At 43.2% G+C, this 27,209-nt stretch overlaps 4 protein-coding genes across 4 annotated transcripts; 1 reads left to right on the top strand and 3 right to left on the bottom strand.

Annotated features, from left to right (window-relative positions):
- Nucleotides 1-336: 336 nt before the first annotated feature.
- LOC124699718 lies at nt 337-2,019 on the bottom strand. Its single transcript, XM_047231975.1, has one exon. It carries the CDS (start codon nt 1,949-1,951, stop codon nt 641-643), a length of 1,311 nt encoding a protein of 436 aa, XP_047087931.1. The 5' UTR covers nt 1,952-2,019; the 3' UTR covers nt 337-640.
- Nucleotides 2,020-4,382: 2,363 nt separating this feature from the next.
- On the bottom strand, nt 4,383-8,067 carry LOC124699717 (AT-rich interactive domain-containing protein 2-like). The gene is made up of 2 exons (XM_047231974.1): nt 7,354-8,067; nt 4,383-5,746 (listed from the first exon to the last, which is right to left on the bottom strand). Exons 1-2 carry the CDS (start codon nt 7,987-7,989, stop codon nt 4,883-4,885), a joined length of 1,500 nt encoding a protein of 499 aa, XP_047087930.1. The 5' UTR covers nt 7,990-8,067; the 3' UTR covers nt 4,383-4,882.
- A 5,315-nt stretch (nt 8,068-13,382) lies between these two features.
- LOC124696710 (aldehyde oxidase GLOX-like) lies at nt 13,383-15,098 on the bottom strand. The gene has a single exon (XM_047229395.1). It carries the CDS (start codon nt 15,096-15,098, stop codon nt 13,383-13,385), a length of 1,716 nt encoding a protein of 571 aa, XP_047085351.1.
- A 6,745-nt stretch (nt 15,099-21,843) lies between these two features.
- LOC124699716 (long chain acyl-CoA synthetase 9, chloroplastic-like) lies at nt 21,844-26,689 on the top strand. Its single transcript, XM_047231973.1, has 11 exons — nt 21,844-22,341; nt 23,437-23,517; nt 23,749-24,021; nt 24,226-24,357; nt 24,448-24,621; nt 24,708-24,937; nt 25,135-25,252; nt 25,710-25,841; nt 25,918-26,052; nt 26,158-26,364; nt 26,475-26,689. Exons 1-11 carry the CDS (start codon nt 21,895-21,897, stop codon nt 26,637-26,639), a joined length of 2,094 nt encoding a protein of 697 aa, XP_047087929.1. The 5' UTR covers nt 21,844-21,894; the 3' UTR covers nt 26,640-26,689.
- Nucleotides 26,690-27,209: the final 520 nt, after the last annotated feature.

The raw sequence follows: 27,209 nt of genomic DNA, 5'->3' as shown, positions 1-27,209 counted from the left end.
TTGCAACATACTAAACCAATGGTTCCAATCTGCATATGCAATACGCGAAGATCAAGTTGTGAACTATATGGAATAACATGCTCCAACATTACCTAGTATATCCTGACATCATAAAAACCAGATCTTGTTATGAATTTGTGATGATATCCACTTCAAAAGAAAGCAGAAACATAGAGGACCAGAACCAAGTTCAGATCATAAGCCATGCGCCTGGAATGCATAGAGGACTAGCAAGTAGCAACATCAATCAAAAATTAAGTTGCAACTTGCATGCATAACATCCACACACTGAAACAAAATACATGGACAAAGAGAATCAAATTGACATTACGACAATAACAGTCAAGATAGTATATTCATTCCAACAGAATCTCCTCACGAACCCACAAAGCAGAATAACAAAATATATTGATTTGTAAACTATATGCAACAAGTAAAATATTAAGTACATAAGGCACATCAACATACAATACAGAGTTGGCAACATACCAAAGCAGCAGTTTTTGAGCCGTAACAGACAAACTCCCCGCATTGCAAGGTATACTAGGCTTTGTCGACATCTCAGTGACAAGCTGATCAGAGATAGACAGTTTACCACATCCACAACCAATTTCACAAACAAAATACAGAACTATTGACCTCATTTGGACAGGAGCAGCATGTCAGGCTTACGCTGCTTGCTCGGTGTGTTTGGCTTGGAACTTGGCCTGGAACTCGACGCAGTGCTTCCAGATGTGCCAGACGTTACCATTATCCCCGACGCCGCTATAGCTGCTGCCTTGGCAGCCTTGCGCGCGCTTTTGTCGAGCTCGATAAGGCTCCGGGATGCCAAGATTGCCTGCGGCACGAGGTCATGACATGCCCGGGCATAGACAACCCGTACAGCTTCTGCGGCCGCATCCCGCACCTCCACTGGGTTGAGTGGGGCGAGCAGGCAGTGCCCAAGAACCCTCATCACTGGCTGCAGCAGCTCCCACGGGAGCTGCACCCTTGCCTCCCTTGCCTCCTCTTTACCACAATTCCGGCCATTGCTGTCTCCGTTGATACGCATCTTGGCCAATTCCTCCTCCAAGACCTTCCCGTTCCCATTGTCAGCCTCAGTGGACAAGGGCGACATGGACCCCGCTGAATCCACCTCCTCTACCTCCAGCAGCTCATCCTCGTCAAGCTCAAAACGGCACCTGCAGTACTGCCCGGCCCACGCCGCCACGGCATTACAAGCATCCACCTTGGATGCGGGGGGCATCTGCGAGATCTTGGCGTAGTAGGCCTCAAAGGCGACCCCGATGATCCCAGCGCGCTTGGTGGACTTGACCGCCGCCTGTGGCTCGAGCGGCGGGGACAGCACGCCGACCACCACATTCGCCTGAGGAGGGGGGATCGGCGGCGGGTGCGGCCGGCGGGGCGATTTGGAGCTGGGGGTGGACTGCGGAGTGTGGTAGAGGGAGGGGACGGAGAGGTCGGGCACCCGGACGAGGACGGGCTTCCCCTGGCGGTTCTTGGCCTCGGAGGAGTAGAGGGCGAGGAGGACGGCCTCGAAGCCGGAGAGCGAGGAGGGGAGGCGGAGGAGGTAGAGCGAGGAGAGGAGCGGGAGGAAGGCGAGCGCGGCGAGGCGGAGGTCGGGGTCCGGGGAGTGGAGCGTGTCGTAGAGCCAGTTGCAGGCGGGGTCGTCGGCGCCGCCGCCGGCGCGGAGCGCCCCGGAGAGCGCGTCGTAGGCGGCGGCGGAGCGGAGGAGCGCGCGGGCGGGGCGGTCGGAGTCGGCGAGCGCGGCGACGTCCGGGGAGGCCTGGGGCGGGAGGATGGAGGCGAGGGCCAGGATGCGGGAGCGCGCCTGGGAGACGGACTCCCACCAGGACGGGGTGGTGTGGTCGGCGGCGGCGGAGGCGGAGGCCGGGGAGGATCCGGAGGGGGAAGCGGCTGCGGCGGCGGAGGGGGCCGGAGAGGGAGGCATGGCTGGGCTGGCTGGGTGAGTTGCCGGCCGGCGGCGGGGAAGACGAGATGAGATTTGGAGTCGTCTCTGTGTCTCCCCTTGTGTTTACTTTCAGCTGTGGAATGGGCCTCTTGGTGGTTGAACAATTTGGCAGGGGCCGTTTTGTAAGTTGGAACAAGCTGTTGGCAGAGTTGTGCTTGTGGGGAAGGGACAGCTCACGGAGCCGGTGCTCCTCAGCACCCGCGAAGTCCAATGAACATTGACCAACTTCCCTATTATAGAGCGCCAGTTGATGTTTGTTGCATGGGTAAATTTGATCATTTTCCTATCCTGTTTAAAGCCTCTAAGAGATGGACAAATTATCACATTTAGCAACAAGGATCACCACAAAGTCAACAAGTTTGCCGCATTACAAGTGCCCACATGCATTGTGGCTCGTTTCCGACAAGAATTTACCATTTTGTCATACCGATAACATTTGTGAAGACCTGAACGCATATCTGGTGCAGGGATTACCCGGAACGCGAAACCAACCTGCGGGAGGCTATAAAAGGAGATGGGAACCCTAGCCACCATGAACAATCTTATTAACATCTTGGTATGGTGGAGCCCTGCCACCGTGCCGCCACCATAGATCTTAACCAACACCACCATCACACCATTGAAGGAAGAAGAGAATCAGACTTGGGAGAAGGGGGCACCGGCATCAATCTCCATCAACACCATCATCATTCACGCGGCCATCATCGATTCTTCCATTCATCTTGTTGTAATCCAGAACTTGATTATGGATTTGCATTTGTATTCACGCGTACATTCATACGCCTTTCATCTCATTATCATGACTGTATCTATATGTGACTAGTCTCTTGGTTCATGGGGTAGCACTTATATGATTCAAAATAAAGATTTATGTTGATTAGTTGCAATATTGTGAAAGTGGTGGTTGTCTTTGGTGATGTTGTATGTTGTGACCATGCGATATTTTTCCATTAGGGGCATTGAAGGCAATCATCGTTAACGTGGTTGGAGGTGTGTGGGCGTACAAGTGACAACAATCCACCGCCTCTTTTAGTCAGGTCTTAACGAGCAGTAAGAGGTACAAGAGCTTGTGACCATAGCCACATGGAGACCCTTAATTATTGGACCAGCGCGACATGTGAAGGGACGAGGTAGTGGTTATGAGAGGTCTGAAACAATGCTTACGATCGGGCCTCTCCTCACTTCACTAACATATTGTAACTAGCACATTAAGTTCTAATTAACATGGTACGCGTGCTAGTGGTGAATCTGTTGTTCCCAAGAGCGCATTTTATTTCTTTATAGTTCATCTTAATATCATTCACATGTTTTTAATTTACTTATAGCAATAATTTAACACCCTTGAATATTTTCCAATTTCCCGAGCTGAACTTTTGGCACACTATTAGAACCAGTTTTCTCACAAGCTCATGAATATATCAGGGAAGAAGTGTATTATCATTAGAGATACATGGAAGAGATTTGGTGCACATGACCACCAGTGATCACTTTTCAGAAAAGTAATTAAAATTATATTTCTAAGTTTCAAAAAAATCTGAAAAAAAATCATGATGTAGCCAATATTGTATCCCACAAACATGTAAATTTTCAACTGGAAATAATGCGTATTTTGAGCTGCACAAAAATAACAAATATGTGGATCTGAGTATAGTGATTCAAATCTCCAAAAAATTCAGACTTTATCATTTTTGTGTAGTTCAGAAAACAAAACATTTGTAATTTTAGTGGAATACATCATTAGCTACTTTTAGAATTTTGTTACATAATTTTTTGAAATATATAAATATTATTTTCGAATTTTTTAATACAATGAAGCACCGGTGCCCATTATCCAAAAGGAATTTTCGCATTATATTTGGAAAAAGAAATCTGGAAACTGTAATAGAAATAGAAATTAAAAGAAAAGGATTATGTTGATAACAAAATTTCGTGCAAGAAACATGAGAATAAAAGATGAAAACATAACCCTAAAATGAAAATAGATCCTTACTTTCGAGATTATTCTGTGAAATAAATAAAAAACAATTATCCATGAAGCTACAGGTGAAACAGAAATAAATCAGAAAGGGTTCCGTTACAGGATTGACCTTTTTTGCTAACAATCCTATTCAAGAAACAACACAAATAAATAAATAAAAATCAGAAAAAGAGGGATGGTCCTCACTTTGAACTTGTTTTCAAAAACAAAACAAAAAAAAAACCTATTAACTGAAATATGCAATACACGATGGAATAAGCCAACAGAAGTAGAACTGAACTTAGGTCCAAATAGTAGTTTTAGAAGAGCAGCCATGAAGGCACCAAACCAGAAACCACACCATACTAGGTGATGGAAGACTCTTATGGACCAAACAGGTAGAACAAAGACTACTAAACCAAGCAAATTCTTGAAGTGCCGAACCAACAAACGTCACAAAGAAAAACAGTACACATGCTGATTATACAAAGAACATCTGCATCATCCATTTGAGAAGACTAACCTCTACATATACCCATGCACTTTCTACTCCATCACTAGTGAAATACAACAGAGAGGGGCTAGACCATGCTACTGGTGATTATGCCTACCGGATAGTGTACAAGTTAACCCACAAAGAATAAACAAAACAGGTACACATGATGATACCTTCCAAAAAAGCATTGGTGAAAATGCTGTTGTACCAGTGCACTTTTCGCTTGGAAATTTGTCCATGTGGGTGCTGACAGATAACCGTCAAAACTTCGACTGCTGGTCAGGCTCCAAAATAGTAGCAAACTGTTCCAAGCTCTAACTCATGACTCGCAGCAACTCACATGCAATGTCATGGGTATGACAAAATCAATGAATGGAAGCATTCAATCTGATTTCTAAACAAGGAGAAAACTGAGAATTAGCAAGCTTCAACCAGCAACCTAGAATGTGGTCAGCAACTACTGATCAAGATCCATGCAGTGTGTACTTTGAATGCAAATGGTGTGCTTGGTACTGTCGTACTTGGTCGCACTTTGTCCCAGACGGTTGCCCAAAAATCTGAATTCTGTCTCTTCCTCGTCATCACTATCTATCTTCTTTGGTGTAATCCTATTCTGGTAGCACCTCCGTCTAAGAAGAAAACAATTAAAATAATAGCTCACGAGTTCTTTCTTTCGCTTTAAGCGAAAGGATAAGTGGAGACGGTTCCATAAATTCCTTCCTGGAGATGGAGCATACATTTGCATTACAGCCTTGAAATTTGCCTCCTCTTCATCTGTCCAAGAAAGTGCAATTTCCTCACCCATACGATCAAATCCCCACACGTAGAAAGCAGAACCAAGTTCACGTCTCAGCTGAAGCCGCCTTTCTGCAATATGAAACCTAACACATTCTACTGATCGTGGAAAATTGCAGCTGCAAATATCTTCTCTGCCTTTGCCAATTGGGTCACGGTAAAATGGTGCTATTTTGTTCTCATTTTCCAGAGGCCAGAGTTTTGTGCCCAACCATTTCAAGGTTTCTGGATCACCATAATTTTCAGGCAGAATATTCGTCCACTGTGGCACATGTGCTTGATAACTGGGGCCAACTGGTGTAAAATGCCAACCATCAGACGAGCTTAGCTGCTTCTTGCACTCGTGTTTCCATTGTCCATTCAAATCGCTCTCCTCTTCTATGACCATTGAGGACCCGTTCATATTTTCAACAACTTTTGTCAGCTTATTAGTATCTGAACCAGCATGCTGCACTAGAAGCTTTTTAGTACATTGGACATCTATTTTGGCACTGGTGATACTCCCACAGCACTTGCAACCCACTTCCTGCAGCAGCAGAAAAAGAATAGTTCAGCAATACGAATGAGAAATGTATCAAATCATCCTCTGGAGTAATGCTATGCATATGCGATCACAATCAGAATATTTTCATGTGGAGCAACACCAATTGTAGCCGAAGGAAGCAAGCCCTCTCGGTTGGTTCAGCTAATTTTGGATTGGTTTAGATAGAAAGATACGATTTCGTAGCTCTAGTTAAAGAGGACTATCGTGTTTAAAGAAATAAAGCAAATAAATCATTTCTAAACCCTCCACTCTATATATCTCTCCCTTCTGACCCCCTCCAGCAACCAGAGCACCTAACAAGCAATACCCGGAACAGAGCCTCCCACCTCCCACTTCAACTGTTATGCAACAATCATCAGGTAGGCAGCAAGGTTGCTAAGGCTTGTATGTGTGTGTGTGAGTGGTCAAAGATTTGTTCAAGAGAAGGATAAGTTCTCAGTTTCCATATTCATCAGGCCATCAAAATATATGTCAACCCAACGACGATTGTTAAAAATATAGATGAGATCAACCTCTAAATACGGAAAAAAATACTTATTTAGATTTTTTTGCCTTTTATGAAGGAGAGCCTTGGCGCAGTGATAAAGCTGTTGCGTCGTGACCAGGAGGTCACGGGTTCAAGTTGTGGAAACAGCCTCTTGCAAAAAAAATGCAAGGAAAGGCTGCGTACAATGACCCAATGTGGTCCAACCCTTCCCCGGACCCGCGCAAAGCGGGAGCTTCATGCACCGGGCTGCCCTTTTAGATTTCTGGCTTTTATCAATTACTCACTTAGTGTTCATCATTCTGATGATTCATGGGTCAAACATCAGGTAGTGAGCCCATTTTTAAGGATTTTTTGATCTAAGAATGAATTAATGTATTTAGCGTCTAGATACATCCAAATTTAGACAAAGTTAAGACATGTTTCATGGGACGGAGCGAGTACTATTGTTTTCACTTGTCTACAGTGTAATACATAAGGAGGGTTAGGCCAGATTTTACCCTTTGCTAGCATACACATAACCCTCAAGAAGTTCTAACTTGTCGAGATGGCAATGGAACAAGTTTTACGCATTTCGCTCTATCCATATACTACTATACAGCCAAAAATGAAAAGTTAAGTAGTTAGTTTCATACAAAAAACTAAATGCTTGTGTACTACCATCCAACCAGCACCAACAAAATTAGAAAGAGAAGGAATGGCAACTGTTCATTTGCAGGGTTTAAAAACTGGTCAAGCAAATAAGTTGCCTTAATGCATGATTTAATGACTAGCGAAGCCTGAGGCACGAATGAACAAACAATGATACTTTGTAACTTTGGCATGAAGGAGTGAATAGACTACAATGATCATAAGTGTCCTGTTCTGACTACAAAACTGAAGTGTCTCGCTATCACTTAGAAGCAGTGCCACGCGGTGCAACACACATTACCATTTACTAATTGTACATGAGTAAACATGTGAATAGTTTCAATGCTCCAGGCTTTGCAATGATTCAATGTTACGATGAGTAATCTAACACCCAGTATAGTTACTTATATTTTAAAAGATTCAATATCAAGATGGCAAGCATCTTCGGCAAGTTCATCAAAGGTATCGGAATCACCTGCAAGAGTGTGTCATTTGTCACGCTTGCGCGGCGAGCCCTCTTCCTGGACACCGCCTCGCGCACCGCCAACGCCACCGGGAAGTATTCATCCGCCAATCCGGCAGCTATGGCGTCCTCCTCCGAGACGCTCTCGGCGAGCCCCCTCACCCATTCCAGCATCCCGGCCATGTCCTCCCTCTTCCTCTTTAACACCACATCCTGCTGCCCCCTCCCATTGCAGTACAGGGACGGCTCTTCCTTCTTCTCCGACGGCGGCTGAGCTTCCAAGAGCCTCTGGATCCAGCGATCTAGCGCGCCGAGGTACTTGGCGTAGAGTATCTTCACGGGCGCGGCGAGGGCTGCGGATTCGGCGGCGGCGGCCCAGGCGCCGGCGGAGCACGACGCGTAGCCGCCGCCTGCCTGGACGGCGGCGAAGAGGCGGAGGAGGTCGACGCGACGCCCGTCGCCTAGGGTCGCCGGGAGCGGGCGCGCGTCGCGCTTGCCGGGGTAGACCTCGCGCAGGAACGCGGCGAGGACGGCGTCGAACACCTCGGAGGGGCGGGAAGATGCGGGGTCGGGGATCTTGATACCGGAGCAGAAGCCGAGGAACTGTAGCTTGCTGAGGATGTCGAGGGCGTCGGCGGCGGCCTCCATGGGCACGGGGAGGCAGGCCTCGCCGGCGGCGAGGTCACCACGGTTGGCCGCGGTGGCGCATTCCTCTCTCTTCTTTGCTCATTTTTTCTGGCTCCGTCTCCTTTTTTTCCCCACTTCGGTGGATGTGAAGGAGAGCTTAAGTGTATGTGCTTAATCCCTAAAAAAGTGTATGTTCTTAAATTTAGAACTGTTCAAATATTGAAGATATTATAGATTCTAGGCAGATGTGAGATCAAATGTGGTGAAAGGAATCTTTTATCTTGTTGTGTATTTTAATTAAGATATTTTTTTTACAGATGTAGACGTTTACAACTATGCACATACATTCACCCCTATAAACACACACATCCTACCCTATGAGAACCTCCAAGAGACAGAGTTCAAAAAACTGATGATCCGGATGGTCTAGAGGTTGATAAAGACGCCAGAAACGTCTCGCCATCGATGAAAATATCGCCTCCCACTGAATATTCCATCTTTATGAGACATCAAAATGACAAACCTATAATTCGAACTATGATGATTTGGGGGCACTACCCTCCTAACCATTGGTCTCATTTAGAATATACTATACTCTCACGTCTCAAAATACAAACTACAGTTTGAGGCACGACTTTAACCACTTATATATATCAAATTATATAAGTTTATAATGTATAAATGGTATCGGTATATTCCTCTTACAAATCTCTTTTATTTTGTATATGTTAATATAAATTTTATGATTATATCATGAGTAAAAATTATAGTAAAATTGAAAATTATTAACCAATAAAATTTAAGAACATGCTATGCTTTGAGACTGAGGAAATACTAGTTATGCTAGAATTAAAAACTAGAACCTCTGTTGTAAAATATAAAACGTTTGAGAAGTTGAGGTTGAACTTCCAAAATGTCTTATATTTGGGAAATGGTAGTATCATATATGTGTGTTACGTTGAATAAGAACTATCCGATGAGAGACGAAAGTAAATCCCTATGTGCTGAATGCGTAAGTGCCAGCTTAGAAATGACTATTCAATCTGCTAAATAAGGAAGACGAACTTTCTATGTTAAAAAAAAGAAAGACGTACTTTCTCTATCAAGAAATAAAAGCTTCAGAATTAACCATAAAATAGTGTATTTCTCTTTTTTAGAAAAAATACTTCTCTCATTGCACGAGAATCAAGCTCAATAACATTTTACACATAGCCTATTTTCTATGCACTTAGCTCATTAAAGATGGGCGAATTAAAGAGAGGAGAGATGATGGATGAAAGATTTCCAATGCAAAGTTACAAATCTGAGTACCAATAACGAACATCTCTCCCCGCCCCGACTCCTCTCGCCTCGCGCGGCGGCACCACACCTGAACGGCCACCGGTGGCACCCCTTGATGGTCCCCGCCCATGTGTTCTCCGTCCCTGCCGCCGCCCTAGGCATTGTCGGGCAAAGTCTGGTGGCGTGGCAGCCCTACCTCGATTGTTGACCGGAGAACATGGCGAGGCCGGCTAGGCCTCCTGCAAGATGGCAGTGGCAGGATGGCGACGACCAGGATGCGCTGCTATGTGGCGGCTGTCGGGCGACGGCGGCTTGGCGGGCCTAGGCGGGCTTCGCATGCTGGTCTCCTATCAATACTCCGTCTACGGTAGTGGCTCTCCTGGGATTCTCCTGCGTCATGAGGAGCACGGGGCAGCAACTCCAGGCATGGTGGTGGTGGCCATCTCCTTCACCCGAGGTCGTCGGCATGAGGTTGGGTTGTCGGATCGCGAGATCCATCTTCTAGTCTCGGATGCGAGTCGAGGAGACATAGTTGCCGGTGAAAACCAAACTGATTGGTGGGCGATGGCGGCGTTCTGCATCGTTACCTTCATGAACGCATCGCTAAGCAATGACTATCAACCTACTCTTGCTGCTCTGGGTACGATCTGGTCTTCCATACCGGACGATGGTGGGCACTGTGGTGTCGTTTTCTCTCTTGGGAGCATCATTTGTGGAGCATCGCTAGATGACAGAGGCTCGAGGAGGAGGAGATGTCAAGTCATGCATGGCTGACAGAGGCTACGATTGAGTCATCCCTAGCTGTCAGAGGCTACGCTGAGTCATGCCTGTTCGGCAGGTGCTACGCACGTCAAATCTTCCATGAATGGCGGCATCGACAATAGGCCTAACAAGGGCTAAGCGGATCTCTGCCCAGAAGATGGATCATCGGTTAGAAGGTGCTGACGACTTCTGAAGAGAGGTCGCCAAAGGTCTACTAAACCGGTTGTGAGCTCCTATTTTCGCCATAAGGTGACTCAGGGATGTCCCCGGTATTTACTTGGTGGGTGGTTGTTTCTGTTTTTAGGGCGACATGTTACTTCACCCATTGTCGCGTTTTTAGGTGTTGAGTGGTGTCTTCGGATTTTATGGTGTATGACCTTAACAAATCCATGTTGAATAAAGTTTAAATAAAAACCATATGCATTACTTTAATACAGAGGCTGGAGCTTCATCTCCATTTCGAAAAAAATGCATTGGAAAACCTAGGCGTCCACCTTTTTTCATGGACCGAGGGAGTAGGCAAGAGCTTCAATGAAATAACATTTCCACATCAATACTTTTGCTTAAAAGGTTACACACGACTAAGGGGTTTTTTTTTTTCAAGGACGTTTAAATTCAGGGACTATACCAATTCGTTTTGGAAGACCAGACTATGAGTGATTCCTCTTAATGAGCAATGAGCAGTACCATCTTTCCATAACATTGTAATCCCTTCGAGTTTTTTAATTGACTCAAATTTATTACAAATTTGTACTAAATTCGAGTCAATTAAAAGAGATCGGAGGGAATAGAATATAAACATGCTTCTGCGACAGATGAGTTGGGCGGGGTTCCGTTGAACATTAGGTTAACATGTCACATGAACCAGATGTGTTCCACTAGAAATTGCACGAGTCGGGGGTGTTTTCAGTCAATTCCATATATGTTGATTTGGTGAAAAGCAGAATTATCATTGGATATTCATTTGGAAACTCATGGACCCATTTTAAATCAAAAATCTTTGTCTGGCGTATGTAAAGGAGTAATTCCAACAAAAGATAAATTGGCTCGTGATAGTTCAAATGGTGCAAAATGTGTTATTTATATGATCACGGGTATTATAACATGTCCTTTTGCATTTTTGGTGTGGCAAAGTGTGCATGCTGCCTTAAATTTATCTTCGTCGACTAGTATATCAGATGTGTTTGGGAGCGGACTTCTGGTAGTACGGGAGATAAAAGTTCAAATTCGGGTATGGATTTGTGTCTTATGTTCTGGGTTTATAACAATGTTAGTGTCATATTTTTTTATGCAGGTCATATATATTGCTAGGCATTGGATTTGTATGTGGCCATCACTTTAGTGTGTGGAAAGTGCTTTTGGAGTATGGGTGCAGCCACTTGGAGATGGTAGCATGGGGTTTGTTCAACCGATATGGATGTTGGTCCAGTAATAGGATATGTGTGTCATATGTGTTCAATGTTATCTCTATTTGCAACTAGGTGAGCTAGTGATCCATTTTGTTTTTTCCTTCGATACTTGTGTAATTAGTTTAAATTAGAAAATGCAACACAATATCGACGCCATCCTCAATCCATACATAGGCAACGGGCTATCCTCCACTCTAGAGAAAATATAACAATTCTCAAGCTAAAACTATGGATACCAATGGAAATACGTATAGAAATAAACAACTTTGATTTGCAAGAAGCATGGATTGACAAACACTTAATATTGTCTCAAAGCAGATATAAATATTCCACGAGAGTATAAGAAAAGTTATCGTGATTTGAAATCCTACAAACTAAAATTCCGGAATCCTCAATTTTTGTAAAATTATGTTGAACCAATGATATCACAATGTGATAGATGAGACATGTATGCAAGTTGGAACTTGAGTTATTAACTTACAATCATTAATAGTTCGTTAATCCTTCAAAAAGAGAAAAAATAATAGCATTTTTATAATATCTAGTGACAACTTACACAAATATGTGTTTTAAAAATCATTTAAAGTCATGTCGGGATTGGAGATGGCATGGTAAGGAACACTGGCGTAGCTATGTAGAAGCCAGGGGGCCACCCCCTCCCCAAACTTTTAGAAAATTAGTGAAGAAAAAAACTGTATAAGGCTTATAGTAGATTTTATTGAGCTTTTTGCCCCACCAGATCATAATTTTTTCTAGGTTGCCCCCCAGATTTCCTGACAAGCTCCGCCACAAGAAATAATGCTTTTCTAACTATATTATCTTCATGGAGTAATCAGGGTCGGCTCCATGGATCCCTTTGTTCTCATGGCTCATCTTTTTATGTTTTCTTCTTCTTTCTTGATGCCTTGATGCAAGTTTTACTGGTATTTATTGGTGGTATCTATTTCAAGTATTTCAATTAATTGGTTTGTTTTTAATGAATCAATAAGGCATATTGTTGTTTTCAAAAAAAAAGTGTACATGTATGTCCACCCTCAAATGCACAACTTGCAAGGTCAATATTCATAATTTTTTTATCTAAATAAACTTCCGAAGACTCCTTCTCAGATCGTAGGCACTTCCATTCCTCCAAGTGCAATCTCCTTCTCAGATTGCCGCCTTATTATCATCAATGATGCTCCCCTACCTCGTATTTTTTCATGCTTCTTTTTTTGGCAGTATTATCATATTCCATATGATTGAGTAAAAGCATGCACTAGTACACAAGGTTGCCGGTGGGGTGGGGATGGAGCTCATGGAAACCAAATTACTGATTTTAAGTATTTGTTATTATTGTGTGTAGTTTTCTTCTTGAGTGTGTTGGTTCTAAAAACTGATGACTTGGTCCTAGATTCATAGGTTTTTTTTTTCTATATCATACTTTGCCACTTAACTGTGCTTTTTTTTTTTGTATGTGGATGTTTCGGGCTTAAACATTTTCAATGATAAAATTGCTTATGTTCCTATACATTTCACATATGTATACTTCAGCCCTATAAACTAGTACCGCTCAAATATCCTAAATTTTGCCGGTCCAGACTCCACCTTTTTTTATCGTTCTATTGAAATATAATGATGGTTATATCCAAAATGTCACTTATACCCACTTATTTGCGAACTTGAGAGTATTGTTTTGCCAGTGATCCTGATTACATAATACATACATCACAAATTCAAAAAAATAATTTAATCGAACTGGCAATGATTGTATGACTGAACATCAGGTCATCAGCAGCAAAGAAGAAACGGAACAGATTTATCGCCGTTTACGTCATCTGATGAATAAATAAGTTGGTAAATTTTGCGTCCAAACTAATTAAACCAGTTTCCGTCCTACGTTAACATGCAAAATGATGAAGCCTTCCTCCTAGCTCGTCCCATCTTGCTCATGGAAAGAATGGTCTTTCACATAGATATCTTTCTTCATGTCGCTGCACCGAGCGGTCGCAAGCGCACCCACGCCGCGCTGCTGGGCACGCCGGCGTGCACCACGAACCAGAGGTAGTACCCCGGCGGCGCCACCCCGGGCGACGGCGGCGCCGCCACCTCCACCTCGTACACCCCGATGTCCAGCTGCGACACCCTCGCCACGGACAGCCCCACTACTCTCTGGTTCATCCCGAACGAATGCGTCGCGAACGCCGGCGCCACCGCGGTCACGCGCACCACCTGATCCTCGGGTCCCCCTCCCGCCAGCGCGCCGCCGGGCACCTCGAACCGTACAGCCGTCGTCTCCCCGTACCCGACCTCCGAAGGCGCGGCCAGCACCCGCGGCCGCACGGCATCGAGCCGCGCGTCCAGGTAAGGGGGCAGGAACGCCTCCAGGCTCAGCTCCGTCGGGTACGTCACGTTGAAGAACACGTAGCCGATGTGCGGGTTGCTCCCGCCGACGAGCACCCGGCCGTACGTGTCCAGCGTCGCCGACGAGTGGTACATCCTCGGGACGGTGGAGGCGGCGAGCACCTCGAACCGCGCGCCGATCTGCGTGTCCGTCCTGTAGAGCACCGGGTACATCACCGGCTCCCGCCCGAGCTCCCACCCCGCCGTCCCCGCCGCCGCGCCGTTCACGATGAGCACGTCGCCCGTCGGGAGCAGCACCATGTCGCCCATGATCCGTGGCAGCGGCATCTCCTCCATGGCCCACACCGGGTTTGCATCCGTCGGCGCGATGCGGCCGCATGTCCGTTCGGCCGGCAGGAACGTGCCGTTCCTCAGCGCGAGCTGGTACGAGCCGCGCGGCGCGCCACCGCAGACGAGCACCTCGGCGTGGGTCGGGTACTCCGGGAGGAGCGGTAGGAGTACGGACGAGCCGGAGGACGGGTAGTTCCGCGGCACGCCGCCGGGGATCGTGGGGAGGCGGCGGAGCGGGGCGCGGTTGTATGGGTCGAAGACGACGGCACGGTCGTTGGCGAAGGCGAAGACGGTGCCGTCGGGGAGGAGGTGGAGGAACGGGTAGAGGTTGTTCTCGGCGTCCACCTCCGTGGTCTCATCCAAGAACGGGAAGAAGGTCAACGGCGGCGTGGCATCGACGTCGTGCGGGAAGAACTCGAAGTTGAACTGCCGCCTGCCGCCGAGGATGAGGACGCGCCCGTCGGCGAGGAGGATGTCGGTGGCGTACCACCGGCGGGCGGCCAGGAAGTCCGGGAGGTCAACCCAGCCGGTCGTCGGGGAGAAGAGGCGCGCGATGCGGTCGCCGTTGGAGAAGCCGCCGGTCTGGAGGAGCGTGCCGTTGGGGAGCAGCGCGGCGGAGGAGCACCAGGGGTTGGTGGCGAGCGGGTACGGGTGCAGCGCGTTGGACCGGAGGTCGAGGAGCACCGAGTGCGCAGTGCAGTCGGCGGGGGCGGCGGTTGCGTTTGGCACGGCAGCCGCGGCGGCGCACGGCCCCGGGTCGGAGAGGGAGATGTTGGAGGGTCCGGTGTCGGTGCGGTCGAACATAAGGACGAAGTCCTCCGGGAGCAGCTGCATGTGCATGGCCGAGACGCCGATGTTGGCGTGGAGGAGACGCCACTCGCCGGCCAGCGCGGCGGGGGGCGTCGGCTGGGCGGGCTCCAGCTGCCATGCTGTGGCGTCGGCGGCGGCATTGGCGACGAAGATGGTGACCAGGAGGAGCAGGGGAAGGAAGGGTCTTGGCGTCGGCATGGTTGCTGTGCATGCGTGTCTTCTTTAAGTTGGTGCATTGCATCGTTGCGACGTGTTAGGAGGGTTTGTACAGTGTGATATGGGTTTGTTGGGTGGAAGGTTGGTTTGTGGAGGTTGAAGGGAATATAATACATTTTGATGGCTGAAACTTCAAATTTTAGTATTTCCAGTCAAACTTATATGCTGCATAAGGATGTTGCTCACATTATTTTAAGGATGATATTGCTAACATTAAAACGCCTTAAAACATTTTCACTGGTTTGCCACAAAAACACACATACTACTCAAAGAAGAAAAAAACCCGCATTTTCTCACACATAAAAATTTATCAATATATATCTCTGAAAAACGTCTTATTTGGCAAGATCAAGTGCTGCGAAAATGATTGTACAACCTCATGATCGTTGATGCATTGTTGTCTTGTCCAGGACTGGCGCTGTTCCTGATTTATGTCATCTTTTTTTTTGGAAAATAGAAGATTTTATTAGCTCCGGCTTCTACACCACGATATACATAGACTAAATTTATTCCTAACGCACACCTTGAATAAAAATAAGACTAACAGAAACGGCGAGAGACCACACAAAACCAAACTATTGGGGCTAGTCAATAAAATAAACTAGAAGAATACACAGCGTCGTTGTAGCGGTAATTCTCAATAATTTTGTTGTAGAAACATATAGCTAATATACAATGATATGGTGTAAAAATGTATTTGGAAATAGAGAAAACAAAATATTCAAATACATCTATATTCTGATTATTTAATTTGTCCACAAGTTTTTTTATTGGGCGCATACATACTAAAGGGTGAAAAATGCAGACAATAGCCATAGATGGACAAATATAGCTGAAAATCATGATCACATGGCTATTATTATGTGGTGATGTGGACAGGCTGCAAGTTGTGGTAGACCATCATTAATACTTCTTAGTCGGGGTTTTGATTAATAAAAAAGCCTATGCAATGCACGTTGTCTGGATAAGGACAAAAACTCCCTAGCCAATAACTCCAGCCTTTTGGGCCGATTTCCATTTTTTCTTTCTTGGTGTTGATTATGTTATAGGATATCCCATGACCACAACCAATTGATACATAAGAGCAACATCTGGAGAAGCATACCACTTTCTTTTCGTCAGAAACCAAATAGTTGTGACAAAAATATCAAGTGATGTGGTTCCCTCAAAAATTAGAGAAAGAAGAGACTTGCCACCACCATGTAACCAAGACCCAAAAAAATACATGCTTCCAGGTTGATTAATATTAAAAGTAGAATAAGTAGCATACCATGTGACTCTCACCATTGGACAATAAAAGGTTAAGTGTTGTGCAGTCTCATTCTAAAAATAAAAGTTTCATCGTGGATTCCCCTACTAGTTTCACTTAGACAAGCTATCCCGTGTAACGGTGTAAGAATGACACGGCAACATCAATTTTACGACTGGAACTATAGTTTAGAGTCAAATACAACATAGTACATACTAGCGCTTGTAAGACATCCTTAGATCCAATCCAAACACATCATCGATTATTGTCATTTGGCACCTTGGTAACTATTTCATGCCAATCATGCAAGTGGTGACCAACTATAGTGCGCAAAACTCAGCATTATAAGGCAAGGTCTCTAAAAGAGAGGCATCATGTATGACCCTGGTAATATTAAAGAGTCAATAATATCTTTTTCTCTGATCTAACCACTTTCTTCCAAGAAGAAAATGCTCTCGCAACTACCTTAAACTAGCTAAATTGAAGAAAATATTCTTTGACTCGCGTAAGTCCCTTCCAAAAGTGGAAATCTCCTTGTTTATCCCAAAAAAAGATAATGGTTTATCACTATATTTGTTCTGAAGTAAGAGCAGCCAAACCCCATCATCCGTAAATAAATGTAATTTCCATTTAAATATGGAGTTATTTGTTTTTCAAACCATGGATATGTATGAGCACACCCTCGTAATCTTTTGGCATATAGAAAATACCCCACTTAGTTGGTATGTAAAATTCTTTATGTTGGCCAAAATGCTATAAAAATCTACAACGAAAAAACCCCAATATTTGCGCACTCCTTCTAAAATTGCCAAAAAGGGACACCATAATAATAGGATTACAATACTGAATTAATAAAGAGTTAAAATTCCACCATATGATAACATTTTGGCTTCTCCAACTAGTTGTTTTTTTAGATATATCCTCAATACTTTGATAATCCTTGTTTTTAGGTTTCTTAGAATGTATTGCGATGCCATGGTATTTCAAGGGACAAGATCCTACTCCATAACCAAAAATTTAACGCAAGCATATTGCCGCTCTTTAACTGCCTCGGAACAATAAAGATCATTCTTAGAAAATTAACCTTTAACACGAAGAGTTATTCAAACATAGTCAAAAGACGTTTTAGATTTACAGCTTTATCTAGATCATGTTTCATAATTTTATTTATATCTTCCACATATTGAAAAATGGATAAACCTTCATTATTAATTAAATGTGGGATGACAACACTAATCATTCGTTCTTCTTTTTCTCTGTTAATTAGGATAGCTAATATATCTACCACAATGCTAAAAAAACATCGGTGATAGATGATCACATTGTCAAACACCATTCTTTGATTGAAAGTATGAACATATATCATTGTTAACTTTAACCGCCACACTCATTTGTTTGCTCCTCTCAAGCAAATTTTCCTTTTTGTAGACCTCTTTAACCTTTATAAACAAAATATAAAAAAAATTACAGTATGGAAGCCCACTGTTTAGCCTCAAAAAGGATTATCAACACGAGATCTCCATAAAAGGAAAAAAAAACTATCATCCCACATTAGCTTGATGCAGAAAAGGACACCTAAACTTAGATTTAATTAAAGGACATGTGGGCCTATACTATTGAATCTTTGTCGCGTATAGAGTGAGAACCTTGCATTTTGAAAATCCACTAAAAGGGCCATAATATCATCCTTATAATAAAACAATGGCAAGCCATAAGGAGATCGGAATTTTTTTAGTTACGTTTCAAAAACCTCCCTTTCCATTTCATCATCATGTTCTCCTTAGGGGAGACTTACATGATATCATCCATGTCGATGTTCATCAAGGTAAACCTGACTATTATTACGTGGACCAAAATTGTTGGTGATAATCTACCCCTTCAAATGGCAAGGAGCCTTTTCTTATCCTTATATTTCCCATCCAAAATCTTCACCTGCCCATGCAAGAAAAGGTGCATGGTTCGTCTAATTGCAACAAAGGTTTCAGTTACAAGTATAATTGATGAAGATGTCAGTGGGTTTTGCTCGATGAGAGTACTTGTACTGGTTTTTTTTTGTGTCAGCTTGGTCAGTGTAATATTTCAGTGGTAGTCTTGTGTCTACGTGTGTTGTACTCGCACTAGATAGTACAAATCCGATAATGTTTTTTTGATAAAAAGAAAAGAAAATCTCATTATGTGAATTTTTGGAAAATAAATCAAATAAACACATGAAAGTACATACCAAAGGCCAGATCTAAAATAAATGCCTTCGTCCATGTTGCATTATCATTCTATCCTTGCTAAAGTCGCTACATCGAGTCTCCAATCAAGTGATAACATCCATGACAAGCAAATCCTCCATTTAAAAAAATCAAGCAAATCCTCCAACAAAGTGAAAATTTTCATCCATTTTGTTATTAATTTGTATAAGAGATCCATGTAGCCATTTATCCATGGCCATATATGTCGACTCTTGCTAAAAAGGCACAACTAATGATAGTTCGCACTTCTGCAATAGTGCAACATCAATTAGCTTAATTTAATATATAAGAAATCCTACACATAATGGCACGGTCTAAATTCTGGTTAGTAATTAGTAGCATCTATAAGATGGTAATGATGCATGACTTTGGTTGGTTTGGAGTTAGCGGTGGTTCATGATAAGCACATGTACCCAATGGTGTCATGCCCTTATGATGACGAGGATTAATTTGGAGGCCTCAAGTAGGTTGAACTTTTGTTATAGAAAACTAACAACAATAAGTCATGCAATATCTCACCGAGGAGGGAGATGTCTATTTATTGTGTTAGCTTGTGTAATGTCAACATCAAACAGTGGCGGAGCATGGGCCAAACTCAAGACTAGGCCATTTCAATATTGTACTACAGAGACTGGGCCAAAAACGGAATATCTACCTCTGGTGGGCCGAATTCATGCTAAATCCTGAGAAAATGTTAGAAAAAAGGGTGGGCCACGGCCCGGTATGGCCCACCTGTAGCGCCGCCCCTGACATCAAACCATGGCAGAACCAACAAAAAATTAGGATAATGAAAAAGTCTTAAGTTACATTGCCATACTCGATGTCCGTGTGAGTGAATCATAAAAAAAAGCCAAAATAAGTATTCCGTAAAATAAATTGGAAATGTAATGAAACGTTAGAACGGTTCATGTCATGATTTTGCGAGGTAATTGCTCCGGTGTGCACGAAGGATGTTAGTTGTATTCTAGTTCTGTGAAGCTCGACCGGATCTATTCATGTTGTTTTCTTTTTGTCCAACAAGCTTTCCACATAGATTTCCAATAAAGAACCCACCATTTTGTTACAACAAATAGAAAACAAAATTGAAGCCATATTTTGGAAGTTCCACTAGGGAGAGAGGTTCTCCACCTGAATTTTCATTCAAAAGTGGCTCAAAGGCATGATTACAACAGTGACAAGGAGACATGGGGGTTGGGGAGGAGAACGCTAGAGAGCGGCATGGCAAGAGCAAGCAAAGTACGTGCTCTTTCCGGAAATGATGTCTTAGTTTTGTTTAAATTTATATATCTAGACACTAATAATGGCTATGTACGTACATCCAAATTCAGAGAAATTTGAGAACAACAACAGGGAAGATGTATCCGAATTAGAAGAATTTGACATCTTTTTGGATCCAAAGCCTAGGAACAGCAAAGAGATGTTTGGATCCAAATAAATTTAGACGGCTCATGTTTCCTGACAGAGAAAGGAGGCAGAAAGAGAGAAACCTCACTAGAATTCCCAGGGGAATCCTGATTTTCAAGTAACTTTCCTGCCAGACTTTGCTCCGACACGCATGTAAGACAAGCTGGCCGAGATTCAGCGGGAAGACGAAAAAAGACACGGACGGAGAAACCGAGAGAGGATCGGGGCCCAGCTGCAGCTTCTGCAGATCAGCGGAGATCTCTAAACTCCCGCGAGCCCGACAAAAAGCCCAGCACCGCTCCAGCCAGCCACCACTGACCACCACCCTCCGTCGGCGCGGCGTCGTTGGTTTCTCCGCCCCGTCGCCGTCGCCGCCGCCTCTCCATCTCCGCCTATTTCTCTCTCCCCCTCCTCCTTCCCGCCACCCGCATTGCGACCATTTTCCGTAGTAGCTGCTACCCAGAGCTTGTGGTGCCCTCGCCGGCGACCCCGCCTCACCGCCAAGCCCCCCAGGTACTGTCAATATATGCGTGTGCTAGGTCGATTCGTTGCGCCTTTGCCCGTGTAACAGCTGTTTGCTCCGCCGACTGACGAAATGGACAATGGGTAGTGCGTACGGTGCCTTGTAGACTGTAGTGAGCTAATTGGCTTGGATTCCTGGGAGCTCTGTGTTAGATTAGGTAGGTTCGTGCTATGTGTGCTCGCTACGTTGAACATATTGTGGTTTGGAACTACTTTGATCATAAGACTGCTAATACCATTTCAATGTTTCGGATCTCCTACTTTCCTGTTTACTACATCAGTGGCCTGGTCAAACTTGTACGAAGCTGCAGCTCCGACTTCAAAATAAAATTTTTGATTTGTTTTAAAGAATCGTGTACAGGTCTTACTTTAAAAATGAAAATTCTGATTTCCAAAAAAATTTGCAAGTGACATGTCGATTCTATGGGGATTAATACACGAGGCCATAAACATTTTTGCTTGACTGGTTGGTAAACTCCCAAGATTTAATTGGCTGGGGATACTGGTTACTTGGTTCCTTTATTTGGGATTGTCAGATCATCGCATTAAGTGAGTTAAATTATTTGTTGAAGCTATTGCAGTTTCACGAAGGAAAACTGATAAACCACTCTGTGATTATGTGGTTCTCTTGCTTAATTTTACCAACCTGAATGATCCAAGTACACATGCAAATGTACAAATTTATGGTCTTCCTTAAAAATATCGCCGTTCTGACAATGCTGAAGTTCACTCTTTCAGTGTTTTTCTATTTGTATCCGAACTTTTGGGATAACATCTACTCAAAAGATCCTGAAAAGTACTTTTGAACAAAGGTGTAACATCGTGAACTACTCCATTGTCTAGTCAAGTTTGGGCTCCACATTACCTTCCTCTGGTTGACACATTGTAGCATCAATAGAATACATTTGGGTTGTGCATCATTAGAAGTTGTTAAATGCCTAGAAGTTGATCCAGACCACATCTCATTGTGTTCTCTGTAATGTAAATGCCCTGCTATGCAAATATACTTCTTGCTCCTCCGTCTTGCTCATTGTACAGATTTTGCTTATGGTGGAACTATTGCTTTCTAGAACTGGCTAGTTGGCTGTTGAAATTTCTGCAATATATTTCAGGACTTGAAAATCTCTGTACACAGTCACATTAATCTTCATAATGTTGGCCTTCTAAACTTAGTTGTAGACGAGAAAAGAAATCCCATCACTGACAATGCATCTTCTTTCTAGCCATTATGTATAAACCATGACTTATTTGAAGAACAGCTCACCTCATTGAAGAATCATTTCAGGTTTATCATTTCAAGACCTCTGAGAATCAGTATCACACCCCTTGAGCTACAAACAGTACAAGGCTGTCTTTTGAGAATATGAATCCTTATTTCATCGGCTTTGTTATCCCTTTTGTGGCGTCTCTGTTGATCACCAAGAGGAAGTCTGAAAAGAAAAGGGGAGTGCCAGTTGATGTGGGTGGTGAGTCTGGCTATGCCATCCGTAACTATAGATTCGAACAGCCTGTTGAAACACACTGGGAAGGGATTTTCACACTTGCGGAACTGTTTGAGCAATCCTGCAAGCTGTATGCCCATATGCCCCTGCATGGCACCAGGAAGCTCATTTCAAGGGAAACAGAGGTAGCCTCTGATGGAAGATCTTTTGAGAAGCTCCATTTGGGGCAGTATGAGTGGAAAACTTACATTGAAGCATTCAGGGCTGTCTGCAACTTTTCGTCTGGTCTAGTGCAAATCGGGCACCAGAAGGATGAGCGTGTTGCTATCTTTGCTGATACACGAGCTGAGTGGCAGATTGCATTGCAGGTAACTTCTCTACTCATATACTAAATTAGCAAACACATGTGCCATACTTTTCGGTTGTGCATCATACATCTAAACTGTATATGCTCCACATTGGTTGTCAGCTGCCTTTTCTAAAATGCAAGCTCTGCAGAAATGGACAGGGACATAGATATTACGATGCTAGTTCTGAATTTTCATAGATGTTAAAACAGTGGAGTAATAGCTTTGCATAAACCTAAGGAGTTACATGCTAGGACACTAGTTCTACATTTTCATATATTTTGGAACAATAAGTCCTTAGTTTGGAGGTCCCGTCCTGTTCTTCATGGCCCAATCCTGACTTACATAAACTGGGGTTGGGCTCCTGGCCAGGATCAGTCCTCCCAAGCAAGGATCGATATCTCAAAGAGAGCCCCTTCTGTCTAGTGCATTTATAAGCGTGGGCTGTGCAAGTTGATACAGCCGTATTGTAAGTAAAATTTCATAAAGCAGGATATACTACCTCTATGCCAAAATGTAGTGCATATGAGTATTTTCAAAAGTCAAATGATTGAAAGTTTGACAAAGTATATAAAAAATATATAACAACATCTACAACATGACGTTCATATAATATGAAAGTAAATTTCATGATGATTCTAATAATATTGATTTGATGTTGTAGATGTTGATATATTTTTCTACATATTTAGTCAGACTTTGTAGCGTTTGCCTTTTCAAAGAACTCATATGCACTACATAGTGACATAGAGAGAGTAAGTGACTATGAATATATTTCTATCCTTACTCTTTTCATTTTATTTTTACTTTACCATTTGATGGTATCACTATCACCTAAAGGTTAGGAAAGGGATATTCCAGAGACACCAAAGACCAAATTTTCCATCATCATTCTTGCATATGAAGTGAATAACGTTAGCAATCTAAATGAACATAATGATGGGGATATGGAAATATATAAAAAAATCCTGCTTCTCAAATGGTTTATTTTGTATATGGAATTGCTTCAGCTTAACTACTTGATGACTCTTTTCTTGTATTATTTGCATTGTGTTAACATTCAGCTCTACAAATCATTTGCAAGTTCTCTAACCAGTTTTTGTTTCTGTTTTCAAGGCATGCTTCAGACAAAATATTACCGTTGTCACCATTTATGCCTCCTTGGGAGAGGGAGCGCTTTGTCACTCACTAAATGAGGTCGGTTGACTATATATTGCTATATATCCATGTAATAACATAACTCAATTTTATTAGTCGTATCCTCTTTTGTTGGCGGGCAACAAAAGCGCAGCAACATGCAATATCTTTTTTTTTTGTTTATTGCTTAAGTAAACAGCGTATCATATGAATTTCATCCGAATAAATCATACCTTATGTTTGCTTTATTGTGGTATGACCTGATAATCTTGTTCCTTTTATACTCTTTAGACTGAGGTAACTACAGTGATCTGCGGACGGAAAGAACTGAAAAAGCTTATTGATATAAATGGGCAACTTGATACTTTGAAACATGTGATCTACATAAATGAGGAAGGTGTCTCAAGTGAAGTATCCTTGGCTAAACAATGCACTAGCTGGAGAGTTGAGTCATTTGAGGAGGTAGAGAGATTAGGACTGGAAACACCTGTGGAAGCAAATTTGCCTCTCCCATCTGATACAGCTGTGATAATGTATACAAGTGGAAGCACTGGAATGCCCAAGGTTTGTTCAAATCTGTGTTCAGCAAACTTAATTTTTGGTCTACTTTTGGATCTGAGGTTTTTCGTTATCTTGCTAGTGCACATGTCCTCATGTTGGATCACTCTTGATATGTAAATCATGAAATCATGTCATTTCCATGATCATCTGCTCTACTGCACCTTCTTATTGAGGAAACAGTATTCTCATCTTTAAATGATTTCACAGGGCGTCATGATGAGCCACTGCAATGTCCTGGCTACTGTATCGGCTGTTATGACTATTGTTCCTGCACTTGGTAAGAAGGATGTATACTTGGCATACCTCCCGCTTGCACACATTCTTGAGTTGGCAGCTGAGGTAGGTACAATGTGACATATCGGCATGCCAATCTATTTCGCATCATTGGTATAGTTACGCTAATTAAATTTATGTAAATGTGTGCTCTAGACGATCATATCTGCTGTTGGGGCTTCTATAGGATATGGAACACCTTTGACCCTGACTGATACATCAAATAAAATAAAAAAAGGGACTCAAGGTGATGCTTCTGCACTGAAGCCAACACTTATGACTGCAGTACCTGCTATACTTGACCGTGTTCGTGATGGCGTGAGAAAAAATGTATGGCCCTTTGCGACACTATCATCCCTTTATTTTCTGTGTTTTTTCGTATTTACTGATTTGACATCATATTGAGATGAACTTAGGTAGATGCAAAGGGTGGTGTAGCAAAGAAACTATTTGATATAGCCTACAGCCGTCGGTTAGCTGCTGTCAGTGGAAGTTGGTTTGGTGCATGGGGATTAGAGAAGCTCATGTGGGAAAAGCTTGTCTTCCACAAGGTGCGGGCCATCTTGGGAGGGCGGATTCGCTTTATACTTTCAGGCGGAGCACCTCTCTCTGGGGATACTCAAAGATTTATCAATATATGCCTTGGGTGAGATATATAAATTCTCAGTTGTTTTGCACAAGAAGTTATATTCAATTCTTGTTGTTACTCACATTTGTATTTTAGGTCACTATTAGTTTGGAAGCTTGAATTCCATACATTTCAATTTTCAAGTATAACTGGCATATGATAGCTTTATCTTATTTCCAGCCCAGACATTGATAGGCTGAGTTTTGCTGTTACAGGGCTCCTATAGGGCAAGGATATGGTCTGACTGAAACGTGTGCTGGCGGGACATTTTCTGAGTATGATGACACATCAGTTGGTCGTGTTGGTGCTGCACTGTCCTGTTCCTACATTAAGGTACTGAAGAAAGATATGCTTTATCCCTTGCTAATGTCAATTTGATTTAGTTCCATTTTCCACAGCAAAGTGATTATTTCCGTGCATATTTTTACTGTCAATACTGTATCTTCATCCTAAAGAAATATCTGGTGGGGTATGTTGGAAGGTCTAGTTTTGATGGATGGAGCTAAGCTTATGTTTCATAAGTATAAATGTAAAATGCTTCATGTTTGTGGATAGTGATAATAGATCGTTAGCTTGCAGTTACTCTAGCTAATATGCATGTCAATTTTGTCTATCTAGCACCTTGTAGTATATTTTACACCTCTGAACAGAAAGCTAGAAACTTATGATATTTTGCAAAAACCTAGGTTTTAACCGTTGGAACCATTTTGCTTTGTCCATCCAGTTTTATTTGTCTTCCTTACCTTCAGATTTAATTCTTTTCTAACATAATTGTAACTCCGTGTGATAGTTGATAGACTGGGTCGAAGGTGGATACTTGACAAGTGATTCACCAATGCCTCGGGGTGAAATAGTCATTGGAGGCCCAAACGTAACCAAAGGCTACTTCAAAAATGAGGCCAAAACAAATGAGGTCTACAAGGTACGTTACCAACAATAATACCCGAAAGCAGTCTATGTCGTGACAACTTCTTCCTAACAGTATGTGTCATGTTTAGGATGATGAAAGAGGCATGCGTTGGTTCTACTCTGGTGACATTGGACGTTTACACCCAGATGGCTGCCTTGAAATCATCGACCGCAAGAAGGATATTGTTAAGCTTCAACATGGTGAATATGTATCTCTAGGAAAGGTGAGCAGTATTCCCTTTTCTGGTTAAACAAGCAGCTACAGTCTCTTATTATCAACCGCGAAACAAGCAGCCGGTAGCTCTTCTTAACAAACTATGCAATCACAGGTGGAGGCAACTTTGAGTGTGAGCCCGTATGTTGACAACATCATGGTCCATGCCGACCCCTCCCAGAACTACTGTGTTGCGCTCGTTGTAGCTGCAGCCAGTGAACTGGAAAACTGGGCCTCAAAACAAAGTCTCACATACGCTGATATGTCTGATTTGTGCCAAAAGCAAGAGGCTGTCAGAGAAGTTCTTCAATCGTTAACCAAGGTTCGTGCTTTTACTGCGTTCTGAACAGTTTTTTTTTTGGTTGTTTACGACTTTTTGACATCGTATGCACGATTGAGTATATTGTCATGTGTACTATAATTCTTCTTCAGGCTGGTAAGCAAGCGCGCCTTGAGAAGTTTGAGATCCCTGCTAGAATTAAGCTGATACCAGAGCCATGGACGCCCGAGTCAGGTCTCGTCACGGCTGCCCTCAAGCTCAAGAGGGAGGTCATCAAAAAGGGTTATGAGAATGATCTTGCTAAGCTGTACAGATAGTATTCCTTATTAGCAAGAATAAAATCCCCCCCTTCGTGTTACTGTGGACAGTGTTGAGACGTGTAGGAACTTCCTTTCTACTACATGTAATTGATGATTTATTGCGTATCACATTTAGTTATCATGTTCTTCTCAGTTGATTTTTCGTGGAATATTCCTCAATCATTGTATACCATCTAGTTATCATGTTCTTCAGTTCGTTTTTCATGGAATACTCCTGAATCTTGTTTTCACGAGTCACATATGAGATGCTACTACACTGTGATGTGTTGGTTTCAGATTTTGTTATCTCTGTTGGTTCTCTGAGATGTCATATGTGCCATTTCATAGCCCCAGACAAAAGTTTGAGATGTCATATGAGCCATTTCATAGCCTAGACAAAAGTTTAGCAGCTGTCGGCTTTGCCCAGGAGATTAGATACAAGAGCACAGAGCTTTTGGCACCGCACACAACTTGTATTTTTCCCTTGTTCTCTCTTAACTGAAGCCAAACTAGTTACAACTTACAAGTCAAGCCTATATGTAGTGCACGCACACACGCTTGGTCAAACTCACATCATAGAAACGGACA

This window comes from Lolium rigidum, chromosome 3, assembly GCF_022539505.1.
Source record: "Lolium rigidum isolate FL_2022 chromosome 3, APGP_CSIRO_Lrig_0.1, whole genome shotgun sequence".
NCBI lineage: Eukaryota > Viridiplantae > Streptophyta > Magnoliopsida > Poales > Poaceae > Lolium > Lolium rigidum.
The sequence above is the reverse complement of the archived record's forward strand: the minus strand, read 5'-3'. Positions and strand labels throughout refer to the sequence as shown.